Here is a 25,190-nt window from a genome sequence, read left to right as displayed (position 1 = left end):
CAAATGGAGTGATTTCTTGTCATTATAGTAAATATTATTAGAAAGGCAGCAAAACCGTGTTCTTTGAATTCTTTTAGACTGGCCCATCAAATACCACATCGACAAGGCAATAACCATTCCGAAGGCTGTGCTGGAGCAATAACAGCACTATAATACTTACATTTGCACATGTGGGGGCTGGAAACGTCCCTGGTTAATGTTGTAGAACGTGAAAGCCTGTGTGGGGTTGGAGCTGTACTCATCCACCTCGATGATGAGCCGGCTGTGCTGGTGCCTCCTGGCTGCCATGATGTGGGACTGGGCGAAGGCCATGTCTGCGCGCGGGGCCAGAGCCCTCAGGCCACCATCTCTGCTATCTTCCTGCTGCGGGGGCCAGCACCATGGCAGCCCCCGGGCCAGCCAGCACACCCCCCTTCCAAACACCTGCAGCACATGGGAGAGAGGCAGCGTCACTGTCGGGCACTTCACCTGCTCGCGACTGGCGTCGTTGGATGCCCGGTGACGGTGGAGGGATGGAGAAGGATTGCTCAAAGTGCACACGGCCAACTTTCCCAGCTCAGCAACCTGATGAATGTGCTTTAATTAGGGATGGGAAGCTTGGAGTGAAAGTAAACTTCCTACAGAACATAGCTCCTGCATTTCAGAATTTTAATCCAAACCCAAAAGACAAGACCGTCATTCAGAAAGCCGCACCAAGCTGCAATGTTTTTTCCAATACAATCTTTTACTTCCTTTTTTTTTTTCCACAGAACTGATGAAGTTTCATTCCCCTTCCTCCCTCAAAAAACCCCCACCAAACTTAAAACAGAATACATGGCTACACACACCTCAAATGCAAGTTAATTGAACAAGAACTAGTGTAACTAAATTTTCCTAACTCATGACGTTTATTATGGAGAAGCATTGCAAGTGCCTGTTCTGTGCATCAACAGAAGAGTGAAAGGCTTCCTGTGCACTTGATCCTGGTTTCATAGCATCACTGAAGGAACTCCTTGAGGAGGACACAACTCCTTGGGTGAAGGACATAAACATGAAGGGCTTCCCTCTTCAAACACCTTTCAGTCAGTACTAGCCCAGCATTCTGGATTCACAGCAAAACAGAGTGATTCCAAGGCTAACACACAGTTAAATGTTACTAAATATTGAAAAAATATAAAATCCATACAGGTTTTATATTTGGGAATAAATTTTTCCCCGAAGGTTATGCAAGTCTAGAACAGCAGTACGGAAAATGGGTAGGGGAAAAACAACATGAAACCAACTGGAATGCAAAGAGTATCCCCTAGAAACAGCAGAAAGTAATTTTAATGTGAATTTTGCTCTTATTTCCCAGTTTTAATAAAAAATGGATTATGAGCTATAAAGGTGGGTATTTTTACAGTATAACTTTGCATCCTTTTTAAAAGTTGTCTGACTTAAATATTGACTTTCATGCAAGCAGGGGCTCTTTTCTTCTAGGGAATACAAGCAATCTGACTCAAAGATGTATTTCATGGCAAGCCACGCTAGAATGCAGCAATTCACTTAATATGCAGAGTTTTGGAGAGCAGGACTAGAAGTATTTTTTGTGACCATGCTGATGTGCCTGTCTGCCATTCTGAAGGGACCAGTGCCGAGAGTGATGGATGAGGGAGGCCTTCACAGTCACTCAAATTTTTAGAGCTATTTGCAAGTACTTAGGTCCAATTCAGTTTAGTGGCAGTCAAGCACTTAAGCATCTTTAAAAATCTGGGCTGCAGCCCTCCGCTTAACTACCGCAGATGTTAAGTGCTCCAAGAAGTGGCAGGGTATTTTTGTTTGGGGAAATCTTGTTCTCAGGAAGCCGAAATGAAAGATTCAGCTTGGTTTTTGTTGCTGGCTGAATGGCTGTAAGATGATGACAATTTGCTGTCACTAACAAGCCGAAGCAAAACAGCCTCAGAAAAAAAGGAGCAGATTCCTATCTACATGCCCTCCCCTAGAATGGAGTGGTAAGGAAATGCTAGAATAACAACAAAGAAAATTTGGGATTTCAAACACTTTCAGATGCAGTTCAGGCTGCAGAAGAAGCAGCAGCACAAAGGAATGTGCCAGAGCAGGGGGAGGGAAGGGAGGCACGATCCTTGTAAGAATAATCAAGTATAAATTGCTGCATTTAGGAAATAAGAAATTATGACAGCAGATGTGAAGAACCTTCCCTAAGGAGCTTCCTGTATTAAATGATGCATTTGTAAAGAAGTTTGAATAGTCAAGGTCAGAGATTTTATAGGGGGCAAACTGTTCTAAGTGAACCTACTTCTGTTTGAAAGAAACTATTAGAACTGGTGACCTCTAGAAATATTCTTCAGTAAGATAAATAATTTATGATTCCACAGCTCTACACAAGGATTTAGAACTACCTGGAAAACACAGCACAATTCAGGGATCGTGCTCACCTTACACACAACGGAACCAGGGTTTCAAAGGAGTTTAGGACCTGCCTTAGGACCCTTTAGCCTTAGGAGGCTCTCAGGAGCTCACAGCAGCTGAGGAAACAGCTTCTGTCAGCCTCCTCTTTGGTTCTGTCCTTTACAACTGACCACAAGTCAGACGTCAAATCTGCTGCAGAAACAGCAGAGAAATGTGCAAGTACCCCAATAGCCACCCTTTGGCTCTCCTGCTCTTTCTGGGCTAGTGGAATAGCACTTACCAAGACAATCTAACTCAAAAGACAAATTTGTTTGGGAACAGAAACACATCAGGATAACTCCTGACACACCCTTTAGTTTATAGAGCTCTTTTAGGCAGGGAATCAACCCTTGCTCACTGGAAAGTGAGTGACTCACACCATTAGGCCAGCCTGAGAGAATGGCAGCAAACACTCAGCAAAAAGTTTACCCTATATACAAGTGAAAAATGGGAAGACAACCTATTTCCTTTGATGTTAAAAAAAAAATAAGAGGGAAAAAAAATATAACAGCATATTGAGCTTTGTGCTCAGTGACAGTCACTCACTGCCAGTCCTGGACACATAAAAACCATAAAAAATATAAAAACAAGAGGGAAGGGAAGGGAAGGGAAGGGAAGGGAAGGGAAGGGAAGGGAAGGGAAGGGAAGGGAAGGGAAGGGAAGGGAAGGGAAGGGAAGGGAAGGGAAGGGAAGGGAAGGGAAAAGGACGCAGATCCTGCAAGAAAAAAAAGAACAGCAGTCATAGAAATGCCTTGTGCTAAACAGAAATCTTCTGTGTAACACACAGGACCAGTAAGCATCATTCAATAGCAAGCTGATTTCAAGCTCATTTCAGAAACATACACAGATGTCTTTGAACCTTACCTTTCAGTCTATGGTTTTCTTCCTGCATAAGTGATTGGCTGACTACTGACATTCTTGGTGTTCGACAGAACAAGCTGTCTCCTTCCAGCTTGACTGATAACCAGACTGACACCCATTACTCCCCTCTTTCTGTTTCCATTTCCAATAGTCCCCCAAATCGTAACTTTTTCTTTCTTTTAATATTCTGAAATGTATTGCTTTCCCAAACCACAGTATAAAATGCAGCAGGGAAATAATTATCTGCTTCTGTAACATGCAAGTTTTAAAATTATATGCCCAGCATTACCAACACAGAGAGTTAAGACTCAGATCCCCACAGCAACAACATGCTAACCATCCTCTTCCCCCAGACTTATGGAGCTGCGGGATGTCTGCCAGGGAAAAACAGAGAAATGTAAAAAGGACTGCAAGAACATGAATACTAAAATAAATATCACAAACCTGGCTGTTGGAATCACAGACTGAGAAAAAGCTATTAAATCAGCTAAGCCATCTCCTTACTGAAGGCAGGAATGTTCTTTGTACATTATTTTCCTGCAGTTTTCTCCAGCGTGTGTCCAAAGTCCACTGTGAGCAATGGACCCCGCTCCAGCCTTCAGAAGGCTTCACATCAGGCCATAAACCATGAGGATTGAAACACCTCTCCTAAAGAATTACTGTACTAGGCAGGTAGGACTACCCAGATATATTTAAGGACTTTATGAGGTCCTCAAATAAATCTTTGTATTAAGATTTTTTTTTTTTCACTTTTTAGCCAGAAATTTCTGGTATCTCACCAGCATAAACATTTCCTCATCTACGTGAACTTCCCAGCCTTTTTATGCATTCTATTTATCTTTTTTTTTTTAAATTTCAAGCCGATGTTTTATTTTGATCTCACTTCTCCACTCACGGGTTTTGCTTTATCCTAGGTTCACTCTCATCTCTCCCCAAATCTCACTCCACTGATCCCACTGTTCTCTCCATCATCCACCCTTTGTCTCAAGTCTAAAGACAGCACTGACACTTCTTGAAAACAATTCCAGCAGCATACAATATGAATCCAGACTTGAAGCAACATGGCTCAAGCAGATGTCACTGAAATAATTAGAAACCAAGATAAAATATTGATGATGATAATAATAATTTTAAAAATGTAATTAATTGGGAGAAAATTATAAAGGTGTTCTCTGTTGAGGAATGATCTTTGTTAAGTTGCAAGCATCTGGAGGTCAAGAAGCACAATGTGACTGTAGCTCATCCCAGCAAGAAGCTGAACAGGGATGGTTGCCAGATTTTCCACCACCAATGAGACAAAGAAAGAGAATGGTGGGACTCCTCTAGGCAATACCAAGGTCAGGGGCAAAGATGCAGCTACAGAAAACATGCTCATTTTGCTCAGCCAGCCTGATGAGCTGGGGTTTGGGGAGGCAATGAAAGAACAAAATGTAGTATCCAAAAAAAAAAAAAAAAAAAAAAAAAAGCATTTCCATGCACCTAAAAAACATCAAAGCTGTATTTTTTTACAAGGGTCCAGGTCTTCCCTATACTACAGTGCCTCTCAAACACTGTCAGATCACCCCATACATAAGGAAGTAGACCCTTTATTTAAACCTCACTGCAAAAATCACTGCAGAGTACTCTGCATCAATGGTCCAAATCGTCACAGTAATATTTTTACAACCTTCAGCTTCATTACCACAAATTCCTGCTTTTGCTTTAACCTCCTGAAAAATGCTCGTTACAAACTGACCACCAGTAAATGAATATACTGAGACTAGAAAAGTGACCACTTACACTGAGAAATAGGCTGCAAGTACTAAGGGTTTCATTTCAGACAGTTCAGATAGAGGCCAATCAATGGAATCAGTCTGCTGTCTTCACTTCTGTCACTGGAAAATGAATATTGAAATAATCCTGAAAAGGCATTGTTCTGTGGGAAAGGATGAGCCAGGGAAATCACGCTGCTGATGGAAACCTTTCCAGGGAGATAAACTCTCCTCTTCCTCCTCTTCATCTTCTGAAACAGAATGCAGGTCCTGGGAAAGCAAAACTACTGAGCCTCCCCTTGGCAGCCTGGTGTGCTCACCTGACAAATGAGGACTTTAAAGGGAAGGCAGTACAGTCAAATGTCATGGAGACACTTGTGGATTTTTAGTTTGATCCTGCACGCTTCTACTGATGGAATCATTAGGCTTCCTAAATGAATGGGGTTTGTCAAAGATAGGAACATTTCTCATTGCATTTTAAAACAAATAAAACTGAATATGCACTTCTTAGCCTTTTTATAAAATGTCTGAGGTGGTTTTCTGTGCCAGCAAATCTAAGTTTGATAACTGTTATCAGTCAAATAATATTCAGTTCTGTGACTGTGTCTTTTCCCTGGAAGTCATAGCTATTTCCACCTATATAAGCAAAACCAGGGAACATAATTCTAAATTACCTGTAAGCCTCAAAACCCAACTCTTTTTGTCCCCTTCTGTTTAGAATCTCATCTTTCATGTATCAGTGAATACTTCAGTGCCTCATCATATATCTCACGTATTTGTTAACTGCAGATCTACGGGGCACTGAGCAATCTGGTTTCTAACATGGAATAAAAGAATGACTTAAATAAAACCTCTTATTTCTCTGTAATTCCAAGCACCTTAACCTGCATTAGGGAAAAAAAAGAAAAAAGGCAATAAAATCCCCCAAGTAATTTCTCACCATTCTAAAACACACTTCACTGTTCTCCTTTGCAGGTTATAATGACCTGACACAGTATGAGAAAATTCTTGACTGAATTGTTTTTTCTTCAAATTAGTTACTTCCTTTGCTCTAGAACATAAATATTGCACATTTCTCTCATCATTGTTTTTATAAAGAACACTAACATACTTGTGAGCTTTAACTGCAATAAAAAGATTATATGGACACAGCAAGTAGGAAAGGAGATAAATTATTTGGGTTTTGGGACTAAGTGGTAACATCCACTTCTGTGAAATTTCATCCAAAAATATACTGCACCTACTGTACACCCAAGTTCTGACCAGGCATCCAGGAAAGGACACAGAAACTGTGTTCAGAAAATACAAAAATGGCACGTTTACCTAAGAAATCCTGTTCTCTCTTTATTTAAAGCAGTTACTACTTGGAAACCTTCTTTGTCAGTCTTATTTTGAATGAATGTATGGTTTTATATTACTTTTTCTCATTCTCTACTTAGTTCCCAAAACTATACAGTAAATAAATATTCTATTTATGAAGATTTAGTTTTATTTTGGCTCATTAGCAGTATCATTCTCTGAATCAATTTCTCATCCATACAAATAAACTGTTCATTTATTCAATTTGAAAAATCAATGCAACCTAATAATAATGCTTTCTTTTCTGCTTAAACTTCTGCTTTAACATATATACAATATATTTTAGACACTGGAGTGCTCTAAGATTTACAGATAGACTGAATATTTGTCAAGACTAAATGCATAATTGTTATCCTAGTATGATAGTGCCTGAATGTATAAAACATTGTCATATTTCAATGAAATATTTAAATGGATGCTTTTTTTCAAAAGCAAAATCAAATCTTTTTCCTGAAAAATACACTATTTTTGCTCAATACAATCTTTAGTTATCTAAAAATACCTGCAGAGGTAGCTCATCTATGTAAGTAATTACCTCTAGGCAAGGAAATTTTAAATAAATATCTAAGAGCCACAAAAATCATTCCTCACTCTAAAAGATTTGCCTTATTCTCTGACAGTAATGCATAATCTGCAACGTTACTGTAAACCATGTGTATGTATTCATGCAGGAAAAAATAGAAGACCCCAAATGAGAATACTCATTCTAAAGGAAAATAGCCAAAAATACAGGTTATGTGGGGAAATTACAAAAAATGGACATTCCAACAGGAATAAACTAGGGTTATGAGGGTTTGATTCTACATTTCAGTTTGCAATTTGTGCATGCCACCTGGTTAAACTCCTGAATCTTTCAAAAGATAATTTACTGAGAAGAAGACTATGAAAGTGCTGAAACATATTTAAGACGCAGTTTGGTTTAATTTTTAATTGAAGAATGCTCTTTTTCTTTGCTCTTTGGTGACAACCACATCCTCCTTTCCTAGCCTAGTGCAAGCCCCACTGGGTGAAAGCTACTTGCCTGCAACACTCACTTTATCCAAATTGATTTCAGTGGAATTTGTGTGAAATAAATTGACAGGATCTTCCCTTTTCGTGCAGCAGCACCACTCAGCTGTGGATTCATTTCTACTGCCAATATTCTCCTCTGATTTCAGAAAGAGATCTGATGCTAACAACTCTTGAAAGGACAAGAGCACAAAAGAGAAGTGGCTTATCCATCCCCGTAGTTTAAGATGAATGGAATGCCAAAGTACCAGCACATATGTCAAAGGTGGGATGTAGAACACAGCTCACATGTAAATATATTTATAGTGATACTACTTCTGAGATCAGTGTTTATTTTTCTACTAAGAACTGGAGATAAATTATAAAATTAAACAAGCAAACCCTTAACAGCTATGTTTTTTCTTTTACACACAAAAGTTTGAAAATTAACTATGCTGTCATATTACTTTTGTGTTTCCACTTCTCGCTCATTTAGCTGCATCTCTCCTATTGAAACCCTTCGTGTCATCTGATTCATGTCCAGGGACGGAGTTGGTGGGTTCGTTACCTTTATTTTCCCAGGTATTTCCTCCAGAACTAATGTAAGGAAAAAACAGTCAACAGCCAGTCCTCCTACCCTGAAGTCCTGTCCACAAAGGGCCCCCCTACACAGTCCATATGAGATAAAGAAATTCTGCCCCTGAACTGTGCACCGTCCATCAGCTGATTCACTGGCTGCTTGAAAACTCCCTTGAAAATTTTTATTTGCACTGATGAAAAGATTTTCATGTGGGGAAAGAAAAAAAAAAAAAAGCTCAAATAAAACTACGCAGTTTAGGGATGGAAAGTAAACAGAGATCAAAATATAAAAATATCTGGGAGGAAAATAACTAAGTTCGGAAAAGAACTCATTGTACATTTTTTTTTAATTTTCTTTTCCCTTCTGTTTTATTTGATCAACATGGGGAAATCTGATTTTTTTTTATGTTGACAAACCTGAAGTTTCCACTAGTATGTGTTGAAATTGACATTTATCATCATTCTTGTTGAAGGTACAAGACAGTTAACCTCTGTCAGTAGCTAAGCTCAAATCTACCCTATCCCCACTACATTAGGCAAAGTGTCTTGGACTTTTACCAAAATCCATTAATATTAGGGACAAAGTGTTGAGAGACAAAACTCAGAACAGCAGTACAGTATAGAAAACCTCCTAAGTATAAATATTTGGGTTTTCAACCAAAGAACCACAAAGCCAAAATAATCCTTCTATTACCATATATTACGAGTGTCCACAGACCAGGTGAAATCCAGCAGCCAATGATGCTGGACACTGTACAGCCCTACAGTAAAACAGTCTCTGCCCCAGGTTACAGTCTCCAGAAACTCAACAAAGGATATGGGAGGAAAACAACGTAGCACAGGAATGAGTGGTGCAATGGCAACACACCACGTTCCTTCCATTTTCTTTTACGGAGAAGGAAAAAATAATGCAAGATTAGCATCACAAAAGACAGAAGTGGAGAGAAGATGGGATCTGATAAGAGTCAGTGAGAGGAGGGAAAAGGTGATGAGGAGGAAAGTGGTGTGCAGGGTGCTGGAGTTACACAGCGCCTTAAGCGAAGTGATGCCATTCCGAGAGCAGGCAAAAAGAGGAGGCTTGTGCAAAAACAGCCAATTAGGAAAAACAATCAAAAATATCAGTCACCATCAGCCTCCTTCATATGCTACTTGTGCAGCTGCTCTGCTGGCTTCAGTCTTTGGTTCAATGACAAGACCCTCGATGGCATAAGGGAAGCCGGGCTGACTTCATGGCAGAGGAATTCAATTTAAAAGGCCAAGAGGACGCACCACATAAAAAGCAAGTTTGCAAAGAAAAGTGATATACTCTTGGTTTTAGCAGAAAGGTACAAATTAGACTAATTAGGCTAATACTTGCAATTGAAATGTATTTCTGCATTGCACCTCTCAATCAGTAAAGACGAGCCCTTACTACACTGATATTAGTCTGACACAGACTACAGCATATTTAAATGATATTATGAACTCAGTCTTTAATCCCGTAGTAAATCAAAGCATTTTAAATCGTGGCCGAATGGAATATGCTAAGCATTTTGTGTTTAGGTTAATATAATGAATCCCAAGTCAGTTATGACTGCAAGTTGCCACATATATACCATGATGGCTAATTGTAAATCCTAATACAATTCCCACTGCCTTGTCAAATCACGGCAAAACTGTCACACTTGTTGACAGTTTCAACAATGAGGTCAAGCAGTGAACAGTGCCCAGGAATGAACTGCTTTACCTCCAGAGTGGTTACTGCAGAAGCAGGGGAACAGCCAGTACAGTAACAGCTCTGCCACTTTTTGCAACAGATTTTATCAGGGACTGTCACTCTGCAACCTTGCCTGAGCATCGCATTCTCATGCTGTTTTATTTGTAATTACATTGGCTGAAAAGATGATTTTCTAGTAGGAAGTAAAGGATAACAATCCAGCGACCTTAAAGAACTCTCTTACATTACCAACTTTGCTTATATTTTGAAACAAAACCTAGAATAGCCAGGATTTAAAATGAAGCATTTCTTTTAAGTTAGAAATAATAATTAGAGACCACTTTGCTCTCAGAAATTCTTAGACAGATGAAATTGACCTATGGAAAATGATTGCAGAACCCAAACCGATGTATGATCCAGAACACCCAAATTAAAGTTTCCAGTGCTGCACTGAGTCTTATTTTGAAAGTGCGTACTGTATGTTACAATATTCTACTATTCCTTCGTGTAACTTAACATGTGAAAAGGCTCTTCCTTCAGCTTACCTTGCATATCCCATATGAATTCTTCAAAACAAGATTCAGCAAGGATCAAATGGACTGCACTGAATTATTTTTATTATGTTTATTAACCAACTGAGATGAAAACTGTTCTCATGGATGAAAAGCATCAAAATTCTCAATTACAAATGCATTTTCTAATTACTATTTGATATTGTTTCCATATGTCTGAAAAAAAGGAACTGACTGAGTAATTGACTAAGCAGTTACCTGGTTTCAGGGGATTTGAGTCTCCGTCCTTGTAATTCAGTGGCAGAACTCTAGCTGACTTAAAAACCAATGATAGCTTTACACACTTCTACTAGTTCTACTAAATAGAAAAGTCCACTTCTGTGTAACTCTTCAGGTCAGGAGGACTGCACCTGAGGCAGCAGATCTGAACATGTTTGGTTCCTAGAAGGACATTAATCTAGAGGATTCTGATTTCATATAGTACATTCAATTAAGTAATTATAATCACAAACAACACTATATTCTATGAACTACTAACTGAAGAAGCAGAAACGTCAATGTCAGAGTCATCTATGAATGTGTGCCAGATCAGAACTCCAGTCTACTTTACATTCCTGCTGACAGTTCCCATAATGAGCATGCAGCATTAAATAAAAACCATGACCTGTTTAAACAAAGATCAGAGCACCAGCTTTATCTTTGCACTCTCTAATGTTTGTTGTTTGGCATCACAAACTAACACCAAAGCAAGTCTCTTGTCAATAGCAGCCCAGAAGGTTTGCATACAGGGCATGAGGGGATGGCTCTTGTCCACCAAGAACATTTGTGTATCTTTAAAATGGGCATTTTACTTCACACGGAGATATACAGGTATTCTCTGCACTTTCTCTGCTTTGAATTATACCACAGGAGATCAGGAAGAGAAGGAAGGAGATAGGCGGGATAATGTACAACCAAGAAATTTTAAAGATTTGTTATGTCTCAGCTTGAGACAATGAAACAAACCTCAAGAGCCAAGCTAAAACTGTTCAAACATACCGTTGAAATTTCATGGATAGCAACTAATATGAATCAGTTCATATACGTATCATGCATGGGAAAACAACTACATTTAATAATTTCAAGGAAATGCATAAACGAATAGAAATCAGCACCCCCATTTTTGTAGTACACTACCAGAGAATTTACAGTGTCTGGCATCACGAAACAGTTTATTATGAATAGGTGCAACACAGATTGCCATTTTACAATGACTCCGTATCTGGTCTTCTCAGAAGATGCATGATTTTTTTGGTAGTCAGATTTCAGATGCACACTTTTAAAATGCAGCCTTACATTGTAAATATCTACCTCAGAAAAACTGAGAGTTCACTTCATCAGAAGCCAATTGAGAAGTTTAATAATCATGCCAAGTTATCAATTTATCCAGAATATCCAAAGCTCATTTATACTAGTCTAAATTAACCACAAAATCCCTTAAACTGAAGTTGAAATGGCTATCAATACCATACATTATCTCTCAATGATAAAATTGTCAAGATACAGACTGCACAAGCAGGAATATTCAACTATTGATCTTCCGCCAAAGAGAATGGAACGTTTAAAATCTGCCCAGTCTCTTCACGTTTCCCATCCGTCCCCTCCGTGTTACCCACGGACAAGCACACCCATTTATAAATGTATTCCACATTACCCACCTGAAAGTGGAAGACAGAAAACGCTAATCCTAAGAAAGCAATTAAAAGAACTGAAATCTCTATCTAAACGTCTCCAATCTTTTCTTTCTTTCTTTCTTTCTTTTTTTTTTTTCTGCTGCTTTGAGCGTGCTGGATACCAAATAACAGCGCAATAAATTACACGCAAATCGGCATGAATCCTACCAAACTTATCGAGCGGTTTCCTCCCGGAACAAAACTTTGGAGGTCACTCAATCCTCTCCTACGACAAAGGGAAGTTCTTCCTCTTCCATCACCCCTTCCCCCGGCTATGCGAGGGGAAACTACCGGGGAAGGCGCGCACGGCTTTTCCACGGGGGCTTCCTCCGCGGTGTTGGCTGGTGACACTGAGCACGGCCGGGGGGATGCGAGGGACGGGCGGCCGGGGCGCCCGGGGGTCCCAGCCCGGCCTCCGCGGCAACTCTGCGAACAAAGTAACTTCCCGGCTGGGCGGCGGAGGGGCACGGCGGGGCAGCGGCCGCCCTGCCCTGGCCGGGAGCGCCGGTACAGCCGGGGAGAGCAGCCCCCGAGGGGCAGGCAGGGTCCCCGGAGCGCGGTGCCAGCCCTTACCTTGCTCCGCGCCCCGCTCCGCGCGGCCGGCGGCGGCAGCGCCGCGGGGCCGGGGCACGGGATGGATGCTGCGAGGCTCCCGGCGCCTCTCCCTCCGCCTCTCTCCCGATCCTCAGAAAAGCCCTTCCCCCCCCTCGCTCCCCCCCCCCCGCCCGCCTCACTCTCTCTTAGCTTTGGGGCATAGATATTATATATATATATATATATATATATATATATTTATATATATATATATAATTTTTTTTTTTTTTTTAAGAAGCCAAGGGGAATCTTGGTTGGGAGAAGCAAAGCCCTGACGCGCTTGGGGGTGGGTAGGTGGGGGGTGCGGCTGGGGGGTTTCAGACCCTCGCACGGCAACACAGGCGGACCCATCCCCCCCCCGTCTCCTCGGTCCCCAGCCGGGGGAGGCGGTCGAACCTCACCGCCTTCCACCGATCCCGCACCGGGAACGGGCCCTGCGCGCCATCCTCCCGCCCGAGGCAGCCGCCGGGACCCCAGCCCCGACCCCCCATCCCTGCGGGGGCAGCGGGGCGGGGGAGAGCCCCCCAAATACGTACCCTGCCCGCCGGGGCTGCTTTGAGGACGCAGGATTTTGTGCGAGCGATCGTCTCCTTCTCCGGGAGCTCAGCCTCCCCTCCCCCCTGCCTCCCCTCCCCCGCCTCCCCCACCTCCTTTGGGGGGCCAGGAATCCCCCACTGCCGGCCCTGCCTCCTCGCCGCCCGGCCGGAGCGGTGATGCGCCGGGGCCGCGGCGCTGCATGGCCCCGCTGCTCAGAGCCCCGGTGCTCCGTGCCCCGGCGCTCCGTGCCCCGGTGCTCGGCGCTCGGTGCCTCGGCTCTCGGTGCCCCGGCTCTCGGTGCCCCGGTGCTCGGTGCCCCGGCGCGGCGGCGGAGCGCGGGCTGTCCCCTCCCGGCGCGGGCGCGGGGCAGCGGGGGCGGCGCGGGGCCGCCTCCGGCGGGAGGGGAGGCTGCGTCCCCCGGCCCCGCCGAGGGGCTGCTCGGCCCGGGGCACAGCCGAGGCAGCATCCTTGGGGAGCGTGTGTGTGCGCGCTGCGAGGCAGGAACTCCGCGCCGGCCTTTCGGGGAGGGACGGGGGGTGCCGGTCGTCCCCCTCCTTCCCGCAGAGGTCAGGGCGAAGTTTGGCTTCGGGGGGATTCTCCGGGCAGCTCCCCGGCCATAAGGGAGCTGCTGGCCGGCCTTTGGGCAGCGCAGGTGGTGGGGGCGAGAAGGGCGCCGGGGGAGGCTCCGGAGGTGCGGTCCTGGCGGGGCACAGGGGGTGGCCGAGGGAAGGTCCCTTCCCTGACAGAGCCTGATGTATTTCTCAGAGGCACCGAGCACGCACAGCTTCCCTCTGCTTCGAAATCAGGCCATGGTAGAATCATAAATATATAATATTACACTCCTATGATATTATGAGTAGAGAGCAGGAGAGTTAAATGCATGCATCGAGGAGAGGCAAATTACATGTAAAGGGCTTTACTGCACAACTGCAGAGCGATTCTCAAATGAAAAAAATTTCAAATCCTTACAAGAATAAATTGAATTCCTGCTCGCGTGTTCCGGTATCGCCTGCTAGGCAAGAAAGCGTGCTGGATATCGAGCAAGAATTAGTGGAGTTACATCTGGGTTTGGTACACATGGTGACTTACTGCTGATCAAACAGCAGGCTGAAAATCCCGAGCTGGAAAATACCCATTCTGGACAGCAAAACTGTACCTTGCACATTTCCTCCAGGTCAGGATGAAACAGACAACGCTGGGAAATATTCTGGAGGAAATAAGAGACATCGAGCCCCACACACATCGGTTCTGTACAACCGAGCAGAGCCAAATTCACACACAGGCTCTGCCTGGGGCAGGGGAACCCCTCGGCTGCACCCGAGAAGTTCCTGGCTCTGGGCAGAGGCTGGGAACCCCAAACTGGACCAGAAAACCTTCCCCCACAGCTTCCATTGCTGGTAAAACATATGTATTTATCTCGAAAGTTTGCATTTTGACATGTCAGCGGTTTTGCAACAATATAAATGTGCTTGAGAAATTTTTGATCGGCCTAATGGTTAGGACTTATTAGAAGCTGCAGAACACATACACAATCAATTCACTTATTCAGATGCATGAATACAAGCTTAGAAAAGTAATTACAGGCACCTTTTTTTGGAAATCTTGAGGTTGTGTGGTTTCCCCATGGGAAATATGAGTAATAAATTCCTACTTAAAAAAAAAAAAGAAAAAAAAAAAAAGAAAGGAGCAAATGTGCTAAGCATTGTTCTTATTTATTTTTGTCTTTAATATTAAAATTGTTGATCAAATGTTCCAGGTGAGGCAAGGGTGGCTAGATACAAATCCTTAATTTCAACTATACTTTAAAAGAACAAACAGAAATATTTCATATTGGTAATTTAGATCTTATTTTCACTTCTTAAATTTTAGTTGTCTTTTATAAGAGAAATGGATTTTCTTTTTTTGGTGAACATGTAAACAGAAATCGGCTGAGCAGTATTAGCAGATTTGGCTATTTTCATTTTTCAACTGAATTAACATCTCTATCGAGTTAACATCATATCTATACACATTAAATACATCTGGTTCTGGTTTAAAATATTTTATTAAAAAATTAATATCTCCCCTCTGTTGTTACATAATGGTGAATAGTACTTGACATTTTTAGTTACGACTTGCATCAAGTTCTCTTTATATGAAAACTGACATTCAATTAAAATTTGAGGTCATTTAAAATTGTTCATTAAAACTACCTTAAATACGCTTGATGCTTTTCAAAAGTATCTTTGCATTTTAAAATATTTTATGAAATAACTGAAATAATGGCCTGTAGAAGGAGAATTAAATTGGAAGCTTCTGGTAGCCATGGCTTTCACAATCTTCGAGAAAGCAGATCTTATCCTCTCACACTTGGGTTTAGCTGTAGATTGACAGAGGAAAATAGGCAATCTTACTTTTTCTTCTCTAATGTTGATTTTTCAGCTTTAATAGTCCTTAACTGAACTACTCAAATGGATTGAAACAAAGAAGATATTCACCCTGACTGCAGAAGAGACTGGGGCTCTCAAAAATTGCTTTCCTGCATCAGTCACATCCTGTTCCATCTGCTTAGCCAAGGCCTTCGGTCAGGCTGGTGGCATCACCTTCCAAAGCTCAGGAACAGCAAACATCTCTTTGTGTCAATTGAAGAGGTGCTGACAAAATTTCGACAAAATGTTACTTGATTATTTTAATTTTTTTAATAATGAATTTTTGGGGAAGATATTAAGGAATAATATTGTCCAGCAAAGACAGTATTTGCAGGGATTTTGATGAAATTCTGGCATAATGAAGCAAGGGACTCCTAATAGTTACCTTTGATTGCACAGATTGTTACTTCAAGGTGGAAGGGCTTATACATCTCAATTTTAAATGATTAGTTTCAAGACAGAAAATGCTCTATGTGAGCACTTGGGTAGCAACAGACAATAATTAATTTCAACTGATAGGGGAGGAAATGATCCCCTTATCTAAAGTGAAGGGCAGTTGGGCAAATGGAGTTCAGACAACCACTGGGGAAGGCAGAAATGGATAATAAATATAAACCTATATAACAGTGCATTATTTCAGCTGAATTTCTGTACTTGATTTGGCTTCTTGGTTGGCAATTATTTATGTGTCTTTTAAATTAAACCTGTGCTTCGAAACCACCTGTTAAACAAATACAGCCTAGTTTAGGATTTTTTTATGTTTCTTGAGCAGTTTGATTTTTTACAGATAGTGCAGACTTCTGTCAGTACAGTGTCACAGCAGAAGAGCAGCAGTAGCCCACTGATGAGTGACAGCCTATGGCTCTGAAATGTGCCATCCATCCTCTCCCAGGCTTTTCCTTCCCCATCCCCTGCACTTCTGTGACATGTCAGACTTCCTGCACGTGCCCTGCCGAGCTCGTCTGTGCCTGGGCCCTCCAGCCTGCACTTCCCCAGCCTGACTCCCACTCCAAGGGTGCTTTCCTGAGGCATCAGACGGAATGCACGTGTGCAAGGAACAGCTGATCTATACAGCCTGGGTGGTCTTTGCCAGGTGAGGATACGTGGTGGACCTGAGCTCTAAGGCATGGCTGTGTGTCCAAGAAACCTGGACAAATACAGAGGAACATGTGCCTGGGCATGGTTATCACATGGAGAGAATGATTTATTGTCCAGGATGGAAAGACCTGTTCCTCAGGCAGTGGAACTTCACACTGCTAACTTACACACACAAAAATAAAAGTTAGCAGGGTTTGGGGATTTTTTTGCTAAATTTTACGTTTTTTCCACAGAAATTTGAAAGTGGGTCTGATGAATGACTAATATCCCATCATCGTTTCTTTAGTGGGGGGGAGGTCTCTAACCTGTGTGATATTTTTAAGCTTATAAACAAACAGCTAGTTCTTAACACTAAACTTACCAATCAAATCAGCCTCGTGTCATTTTCCAGTAAACCTTAGCGATCTCCTTTCAGCTGTGGTTAGGTGTTCCCTGCAACTCCTCATAAAATACAGAGCTGTGGTACTCTGCCTGTGGGGAAAAAGCCTGGAGACACATAGTGATGTATCTGTTTAGCAGTGTGAAAGAGAAATTCCCTATTCACAGCCCCGAACAGTCAACACTGCCTGCTGGTAAACTTTAAATTGCCCGAGTTGCTTAACGTCGTGATTAAAAGCCATTTGTTTCTTTCTTGTCCTGTGCTGTGCTTGGCAAAACAGAAGGGACAAAAGTCTCACAATTGCTTGCATGCCCAGCAAACAATTGCACATTGTCCAATTGTATGGGTTTTTCTTGTTCTTAAAAATATGGTCTAATAATACTATAGATACCAGAGGACCTTTTCATTTGCCCATTGTGAGCAAAATGAAAAGTTGAAATCTTGAATAACAAACTGCAATTCTGTGACTTGTGAAAATGAGTAGGTATATCCAGCAGCTACAGAAAAATGACAGGACCAAACCTCAAACAAGTCATCATTGTTTCTTCCCAAAGCTGCAAAAAAAAAAAAAGGAAAAAAAAAAAGGCTTTGGAATGATATTCAGCTTTTAATTAAGACAAATGAGAAATGTCACAAGTAATGTATTTTACAGGTCACAGCAAAACCATGTAGAATGTAGAATTTCTCCTGTAGAATTTCTCCTTAAACACTGATGCAATTCCAAGTCTCATTTAACATGAGTTTTTCTTGAACTTTACTATTGTGTCGGAGGCTGAGATACTGCAAATAACTCTAAAACCTGAATAGCAGTTGCTTATGTTCCTAATAGTAAGATGAAATATCTGCATCCTCCTGTATTAAAAATAGAAAATAAAGTAGAGAGAATAAAAAAGAAAACAAAGTATTTGCATTTTGAAAGCTGTAGAATTATATATTTGGAACAGCTCTAAAAGATGAGCTGCTGTTCAGTGTTATAAATTAAAAAATATTACTGGGAGACCATCTACAGCAACAAAAGGTTTTTTGTTTGGTTGGTTGGGTTTTATCAGTGATATGTATTCTTCAGCTGAGGGGAAAAAGTCCATTTCAACAATAAGTGGACATATTTGTGCTCCTATTTTAGAAACATATTCCTTTTATAGGCAATAAACACAGTTTACTACTGGAAAATCGTCATTTATTATGTCTGCTTCATGTAGGGTCTTTCATGTAAACATTATAAAAAGGATTTAGTGTTGGATTTAGAAGTTGGGGTTTGGGGTTTTTTGCCCTTTGTTCTCATTTTGTATTTTATTTCTTTGGAGAACTCTTTTTTTCACCCCCCTTTCAGGAAATTTCACATAATCTTTTCCATTCGTCATCAGCCAGGTTGCTGATTACCAGAGTAACTGCCAAGCTTTCAACTCCTTGTCATCAATGGGCTGTGAATGACAGACAGCATTAATGTTGGCAAGCTCCCACTCTCCTTTTTGCCTTTCCCAAATGTAATTAAACTGCACTAATACAGCGAAAGAAAAGCTGCAGCTTTATTTTACTCACCCTAATAACATAACAATTAAATCAGAGAAGCACACAATTCAGTCAAATAAACCCATCACCACAAGGAAATTCAGAGGTAAGGGAAGTGTGGATCTAGTATTTAGAGAGAAACATGAGTAGAGTCTTCCTTTCCTTTCCTGGCACTCCAGTGACTGCAGTGTTTGACCTTTGGTGAGATGATGAGTCCAGCATCTGAGGAACCACTCTCCTACAGCCTGGGCAAAGGCCTCCAGTGTTTCCTCTCCTGCTGCACCTTTGGGTTAGGCATGAAGGGAATAATGAGCTTCTCCTGCAAATGCCGTCCCCTGGGTAGGGATGGCTGGATGGTGATCAGAATCCAAAAAGGATGGGGGTCAGAATGTACAATTTGGGCAGCACTGCACACCTTGGCCACCAGAAGGACGTGGCATTCTCCTGAGCTTTGAGGAAGCCTTGAGTCTTTGTTTTAATGCCTGTAGTGGCTATAGAACAGACAGGAGTCAGAGAGAGGGAGAAACCAGAGTCCTCACCTCAATTGCAGGGCACTGTGGAAATCTGTAGAGTGCACATACACCACTGAAGCAGATAAATTATCAGGAGATGAATATAAATAAATATATATATATATATATATATGTATTTCCCTGGATCGAGGCCAGTGGAGAAGTTACTGGCTCATAGAAAAGTAGTGGAATTTCCCCATAAACCTCTGATTTCTCGCAGTAGTGTTCTAGGATGAGAAGCAAGCACTCCTAAGGAGGCTGAGAACTGCCTGCCATGAGCTCTGTTAGCACAGCTCTGAGGCTGGCACTAGAGCCTGTCTCATCCTTCAAGCCATCCTTAAAAGTAACACAGTTGGCTTACAAGACAAAGCAAATTTTCAGTAATGCAAAGGAATAGCTTGACTAAATGCTGACAGAAGAAAATTAAGGCTGTTACACAATTAGCCAGAAACAAGGGGCACCATACTCAAAATGGAAAAGCCAGGACCCTCCTCAGCCTCTATTTGACCAAAGTAGACACAACTTTCCACATGACAACCCTTAGGCCAGCCCAGCTAAACAGACTAAGTGAGTCTGTCTGCTTGTGCAATTTGGGTGAATAATGGTGACTGTTAGCTGACAGGTGGTACCTTATAAATACAGCCTGTGCCAAATTCTCAGAGGAACTGTTCAGTACATACTGTAAGTAAATAAGTAAGTTCTGTGGAGTAAGTCATTTGCAACGCTGAACAAATTGTCCTGCAATGCCGAAAGCAGTTCAGTATGATGATAATTTTCCAGAGGAAGAAAACTTTGGCTGAAATCATCTTTTAGACAAAGTTTAAAGTAGGATGTTATATTTTTTGTAGCTCTGGGCAGTTTTTTTTATATGCCTGCTAATGTGGCTAAAGTGTAGTGAACAACAGAAAGGAAACAAAGGGAGGCATGTAAAACATAAAAATGCAAACCCACTGGAGAAAAAGCACAATTGTATAGGAGAAATACTAAAGTGTTGGAGTTGGAAGTTTCTGTTAGATTTGTTCTGATACAGTACTGTTGCTTTAAACAGGCGGTTGCAAAATGGCCCAAAAGACTTTTTGGTTGAGTGTCATGATTTTCTGCTTGATTCAGCAAAGATCAAGGCTGCAGTGTTCCAAGCCAGCTCCAGGCCCTCAGAGGGAGCAACAGCACATCAAACACCCATCTCATCTGTTTTTGCCATCGAGCAAAGAAAGAAGAGGCCACAAAGGACATGGAAAAAACATATCAGAAGGGCATAACTGAGCCTTCAGCTGTTCCTGTGTGTCAACCATAATTCTTGTTTAAAAAAAAAAAAAAAAAAACATGGCAGATTTGGTTCCTGTGTAGAAACTACCTTGAACACTTTAAAAGGCTTTTCTCTGAGTTTCCATGAATAGATAATTCCCAAGACTCAGTAAAATTTAATCTGATTTTCAAATTGAATACTAAGTGAAGATTGGCAATAAAAATTGGCCCTAAAAATGAGAGAAAATGCTTTTACTGCAAGCATTCAGTGTGGTAGCCTTTGATTGTCGTAGTGGGCAGCTGCATTTGGGGCACTGCTAACTGCTCGAGGCTTTGGTCCAGGACTACTCCTGCCTTGCTCACTGCACCTACATAGCACCCTGGGCATGTGTCAGTACCTTTGAACAAAATAAGATATATTTACAAATAGGTTGGGGTCAACCCAAAGCTGATGGCCTGAAACTGCACCCAAAGTAATGGGGATTGTGTTAAAAAGAATGAATTTAGGTCCAACACATATAACAACTGGGAGGGAAATTCTACTGTAGGATCCTTGGACACCAGAGAGCTCCCCAGAGACTTCCAGATGTGCAGTTTTGAGGGACTTTAATCCTACCAGGGAAGGTTTTTTCCTGTGTTTTGGAATATTACATAACATTTGCATAAAAGGGGAAGGAAAACAATGTTATTTCACTGGTCATTGCGTGATCCACTATTCAGAGATTAAATGGTTCTTTTGACTTTTCCTCTGTTAACTGACCAGGGCTGCAAACCTCATTTTCAATTAGACACAGATGCTACTGTTTATGGACTGGGTATTGATACAGGAATTAAAATTACTTAATAGGATGACAGCCTATTAAGAGTAAAAGGCTAACCTCTCATGGGAAAAATTACCTTATGTTCTGCAGGTGCTTAATACTGTAGAATATGTTCACAGTACTTGTAGGAAAGAGGCTTCTGGTGGGAATGGACCAGCAGTGGTTCTTGAGATTCAGAACCAGAAGGACAACTTATTTCCAATACAGACTGGAATAACTGGTGCTATGGTTTTGTAGTAACCCAAAAGCGTGGACTGTGGCTTAACATTGACTGCTGTTGATGTCTTGTCCAAATAACTTTAATGTGATTGCACATGCCAGCCTGAACAAGCAAGGAGCAAAGAATTGATTGTTCAGGGCAATGAGCACGTTTGGGGAGAGGTGATTTTTTCCTCCTCTCCTGTATTTTTCAGAAGTGCAAATCTAGTGGAACAGTTGCTCCAGGGATTCCCAAGAAACTGAGTGATTCCCACAGAGAGAATCTGCTGCCAGAGTACTGTGTCATTTGCAACAGCCATCCTGGAATATAATCTGTCCCAGTGTGAGTGAAAACTCCTGTGTTTTTTTCACCTGAATGAAAACTGCATTCACAGTGGAACGGCTCAGAGTTTACCATCAAGTTCTGTATAAAAGATGAGAGGAAAGCAGAACATTATAAAGTTTATCAGATGGCTCTAGATCTACTGAAAAAGAAGGATGCAGTGTAATGTCATAATTTAAAAACTGCTGGCAATTTGATGTGTTGTAAAATGGTATGATCTCATTTGTATGGGTTACAAATGGATGTAGAAGTTGCTAGGAACCATTGAGACATAGGAAAAGACTCTCTTGAACAGGATTTTGCTAAGCAGATATTTCTGATATTTTTAATAAGGAGGAGTATGTATTATTTACTTGGGAATTTTGCAGCAGATCCCAAAATTATATAAAGATAAGTAGAGAAGGCATTTCCAGGACCCTGATTGCACTAATAAGTCTTGATGTCCCTGACCAGCCTCACCTGAGCCCTCTACTCACATTCCTTGAGAGACCAGGAGCTCTATTAAGCTCAGCCTGAGCCCTTCATTCTCTCTTTTAAGCTTTGCTGGAGAAATGATGGGTTAGAGCTATGCTATGCAGACAGATTTGAACCCATGCTCTGACTTCCTAGCTTGACCTGAACCTGCCTCATCATCACAATCTTGCCTGAAGACATGGATTCTCCATTGGACCTGGTCACCATCTCTGGGTTTGTGCCTACAGGTATCCTGAATCTCTGTGGGATGGAGCTTGGCCAGTGAGGCACCTGTCTTGGTGGCCCCAAAATTCCCCTTGGCTCACCTTCTTTTAGGAAATAGCCCTGCCCAGGTTGCTTCCTCACAGATATAAAATAGAGCAGACTGTAGCAAAGAAGATTAATTAAATGTGAAATTTTGGGGTGGCTCATACAGAGGTCAGAAGGAAGTTTTAAATTCAAAGTGTATAGATTGTGAGACTATAGGAAATTATTAAATACCTATCATCTCGGTGTAATGACTTCTGATATGATAGTGGAGGAATTTGGAGTGGATGCTGGCAGTTCAGCTGGTTTTCTTATCACCAAGAGGCAGAAATTAGCATTTTGTATTCCTTTTGAAGCTGTAGGAGTGTAGGCTAGTGCTCCTCACTCTTGTTTGGCGGCTGAAGACTTTGGGAAATCTTCTACCTGGAGGTTTTTTGTGGAGTAGCAATTATTTAGGTCATTCATAAGCCCTTTTTTCCAAAGGGAGAAAAAACCAAAATGTCCTACGCTTGCTGGGTGTGTTTAAAAACAACCTGTGATAAATGGGGCTATCTACTGCTGATATTCTGAGTGTGTAAGCCAGAAGTACTCCCCTATTCTTGGAGGTAGGTGCTGTGCTGAGACAAGACCCAGAGCACATGAGCCCTTCATTCAAAGGAAGCTTGGAGCTTCTCAGCCGGGGAGATCAGGACTGCAGGGTGTGCCAGAGGTCACTCTTTTTCAGTAGCAGCAGTGCCATTCCTCAGATAAAGAGGATTTGTTAAAAGCATCTCAGGCCCTGTTTGATTTTACTAGATCTAAGATAGTTCCTAAGTTTCTGGCAAATTTTGGAGATTATCATGTCCTCCCCACAGAACACACCACAGATGGAACTACTTGGAACTGGGAGTTTGAGTCCCTATCACTGCTTTGTGAAGTCAATGCTCATTTTATCTGTGATAATCACTGAGCAGCTGAATGGTTTGGGGAACTTCCAGTTCAGAAGAATTCCTGAAAATATCTCACTTAGATTTGATTTGGACTTGAATCAAGTCTGAAAAGCCCCCTCAAATTTCCATTGAACTGCAAATCTTGCTTTTGAGCCAAATTTGATTGGAAAACTTAAGCTGCCTAAACCTTGGATAGGGCCCTACACGAATCTGATGTGAATGCAAGTAGTGTCATTGGAGATAATTTGGGGTTCAGCCCTGGATATAAATTGTCATGTCCAAATGAGGCATTTCCATGGTTAAGATTGTTCTTTTCCCTTTCTCATCCTAAAATTTGGGAGAGTACTTGTCAATCTCAAAATTGCAAAGGCCATTTCAGTAAGAAGCTGTCCCCCCTGTCCCCCTCATTAGGACACAATGTGTGGGGTGCTGCAGCCACGAATTCCTGCTCATACACCTGACACTATTCAGGAGCCTTTGGTCATGTGTCCCTGCAAGCAGCCTGAAAGGAACCTGGGCATTGAGTGGAAAACTACAAAGACAGGTGCACTGAGCTACAATTTGGAGTAGAACATGAAAGCACAGTAATAGACAGGATAGTATCCCATAGATAATATAGAGCTATACTATAGATAGCTGCCTAAAGTAATTTGTATTGAATCCTCTAGAAAGACTCTTCTTCTTTTATTTCCCTTTGAAGGTGACATATAGGTGTCAACCTTCTGTCTTAAGCAGCTGTGATGAGTAAGTGAAGTTAACAGATAGGGCTGTGAGTTGTCTTGAATCGGATCCTAGAACTTCCCTTATAATTCTAGTAAGCCATAGGAAGCTGTAAATCTTCTTCAAGAAATACTGCAGTAGAAGTGATGGAGATTTCAATCCAAACAAAGTTATTTATCCAGAATCAAAGATACAAAAAGTCCTTTTTTGAGTCCCCTTCTGCTCAGGTCAACAGGGTGGCATCAGAGAAATAGCTGATCAACATGTTTCTCCTCCAACTGGAGCAATCTGCAATGGCCAAAGCTGTGAGTCAGCAGGTAAGAGGTGTTATAACACACGTGTTACTTGCTAGAATAGTTTTGACAGTTTAGAAACTAGTTTCTTTTATTCACTGCATGGATCCAGTTTGTCATCTTGCTGTTTGAGAATGCACAGTAGGAGGAAAAAAAAAATGTTGGCACAGGGAGATGTGGATCCTTTCACACTAAAGTTAAGGAATAGGGACAAGCACAAAGGAAAATTCCACAGTAGAACTTTTTTGTTCACAGTGCCAAGAAAAAGCATGAAAGATGATACTATTAAGGTTGGAAAATAGGAATCTCATGCCACTGATGTTAGAACCTCGGAAATAATGTGTCAAAGATGTTAGAACATTTAGAATACAATCTTTTACTGTTTCAATGTCATCAACATGTTGTTCTCGCTATTTTCTGAGACAGGAGAATTTATTGAGTCAATTTGTCTTCAACATGTTAAATGTACTACGTGTAGGAGGGCAAGTTAACCTTATTTATATAGTATTACAAGGGAGAATGCTAACTCACTTTTGCACCCGTGAAAACTGTATTTCTTCTGACAGAAAATGCCATGCATTCAACACTCAGGCAGGTGTGAGAATACTGTTTCTTAAAAGAATGGCTTCAACAAAGAAGAAATATACTGGGGGGTAGCACAACCTGTGGTGTTGAAGATAAACAGAAATGTTTATTTGGCTCTTGTTACTTTGCTTAAACTGCTCTCAGACCAGGTATTCATCCATCTTCCCTACGCAAATTATCTCTCAGAATGAGACACTAAGACATCTTTTCTTACTGACCTTGAAATATTCTTCCCCTTTCTGCTTCATGCATTGCTTCAATCTTGCCAGCTCCACTTTTTTTACTTGATTTTGTGTTGCTCTTTGTGATTTACAAAAATAATTTTTTCTCTTTTTCTGCCTTGATGTTAATTTTGTAACCCCTTTCCTGCAGGTGTTGATAGAGCAAATGAAACTCAACCTTTTGCATTTTTCTT

The 25,190-nt window shown here is 41.6% G+C and overlaps 1 protein-coding gene and 1 long non-coding RNA gene across 5 annotated transcripts in view; one reads left to right on the top strand and one right to left on the bottom strand.

The window, feature by feature from the left end:
• MPPED1 (metallophosphoesterase domain containing 1) overlaps window positions 1-9,115 on the bottom strand; it is a 58,971-nt gene extending 49,856 nt beyond the window's left edge. Inside the window, exons 1-2 of one of the 2 annotated variants that reach the window (XM_088164797.1) lie at window positions 3,578-9,115; window positions 161-423 (exon numbers count right to left, since the gene is read on the bottom strand). In XM_088164797.1, the coding sequence (XP_088020923.1) occupies window positions 161-312 (152 nt within the window). In that variant the 5' untranslated portion in view covers window positions 313-423; window positions 3,578-9,115. Of the gene's footprint in view, window positions 1-160 lie in introns of both variants that reach the window. The other variant, XM_014881059.2, reaches the window with a different exon arrangement.
• A 3,149-nt stretch (window positions 9,116-12,264) lies between these two features.
• On the top strand, window positions 12,265-18,064 carry LOC106854990 (uncharacterized). 3 transcript variants are annotated; one of them, XR_015803672.1, is made up of 3 exons: window positions 12,265-12,321; window positions 14,190-14,412; window positions 15,437-18,064. It is a non-coding gene; the product is annotated as an uncharacterized LOC106854990 (long non-coding RNA). The 3 variants fall into 3 exon arrangements; XR_015803673.1 differs by lacking the exon at window positions 12,265-12,321 and adding an exon at window positions 13,520-13,581; XR_001403319.2 differs by lacking the exon at window positions 12,265-12,321 and having other exon boundaries at window positions 13,746-14,412.
• The last annotated feature ends 7,126 nt before the right edge of the window (window positions 18,065-25,190 follow it).

Source organism: Sturnus vulgaris, chromosome 5, assembly GCF_052056855.1.
Source record: "Sturnus vulgaris isolate bStuVul1 chromosome 5, bStuVul1.hap1, whole genome shotgun sequence".
In the NCBI taxonomy this organism is placed as follows: Eukaryota; Metazoa; Chordata; class Aves; order Passeriformes; family Sturnidae; genus Sturnus; species Sturnus vulgaris.
This window is presented reverse-complemented; position numbering and strand designations above follow the sequence as displayed.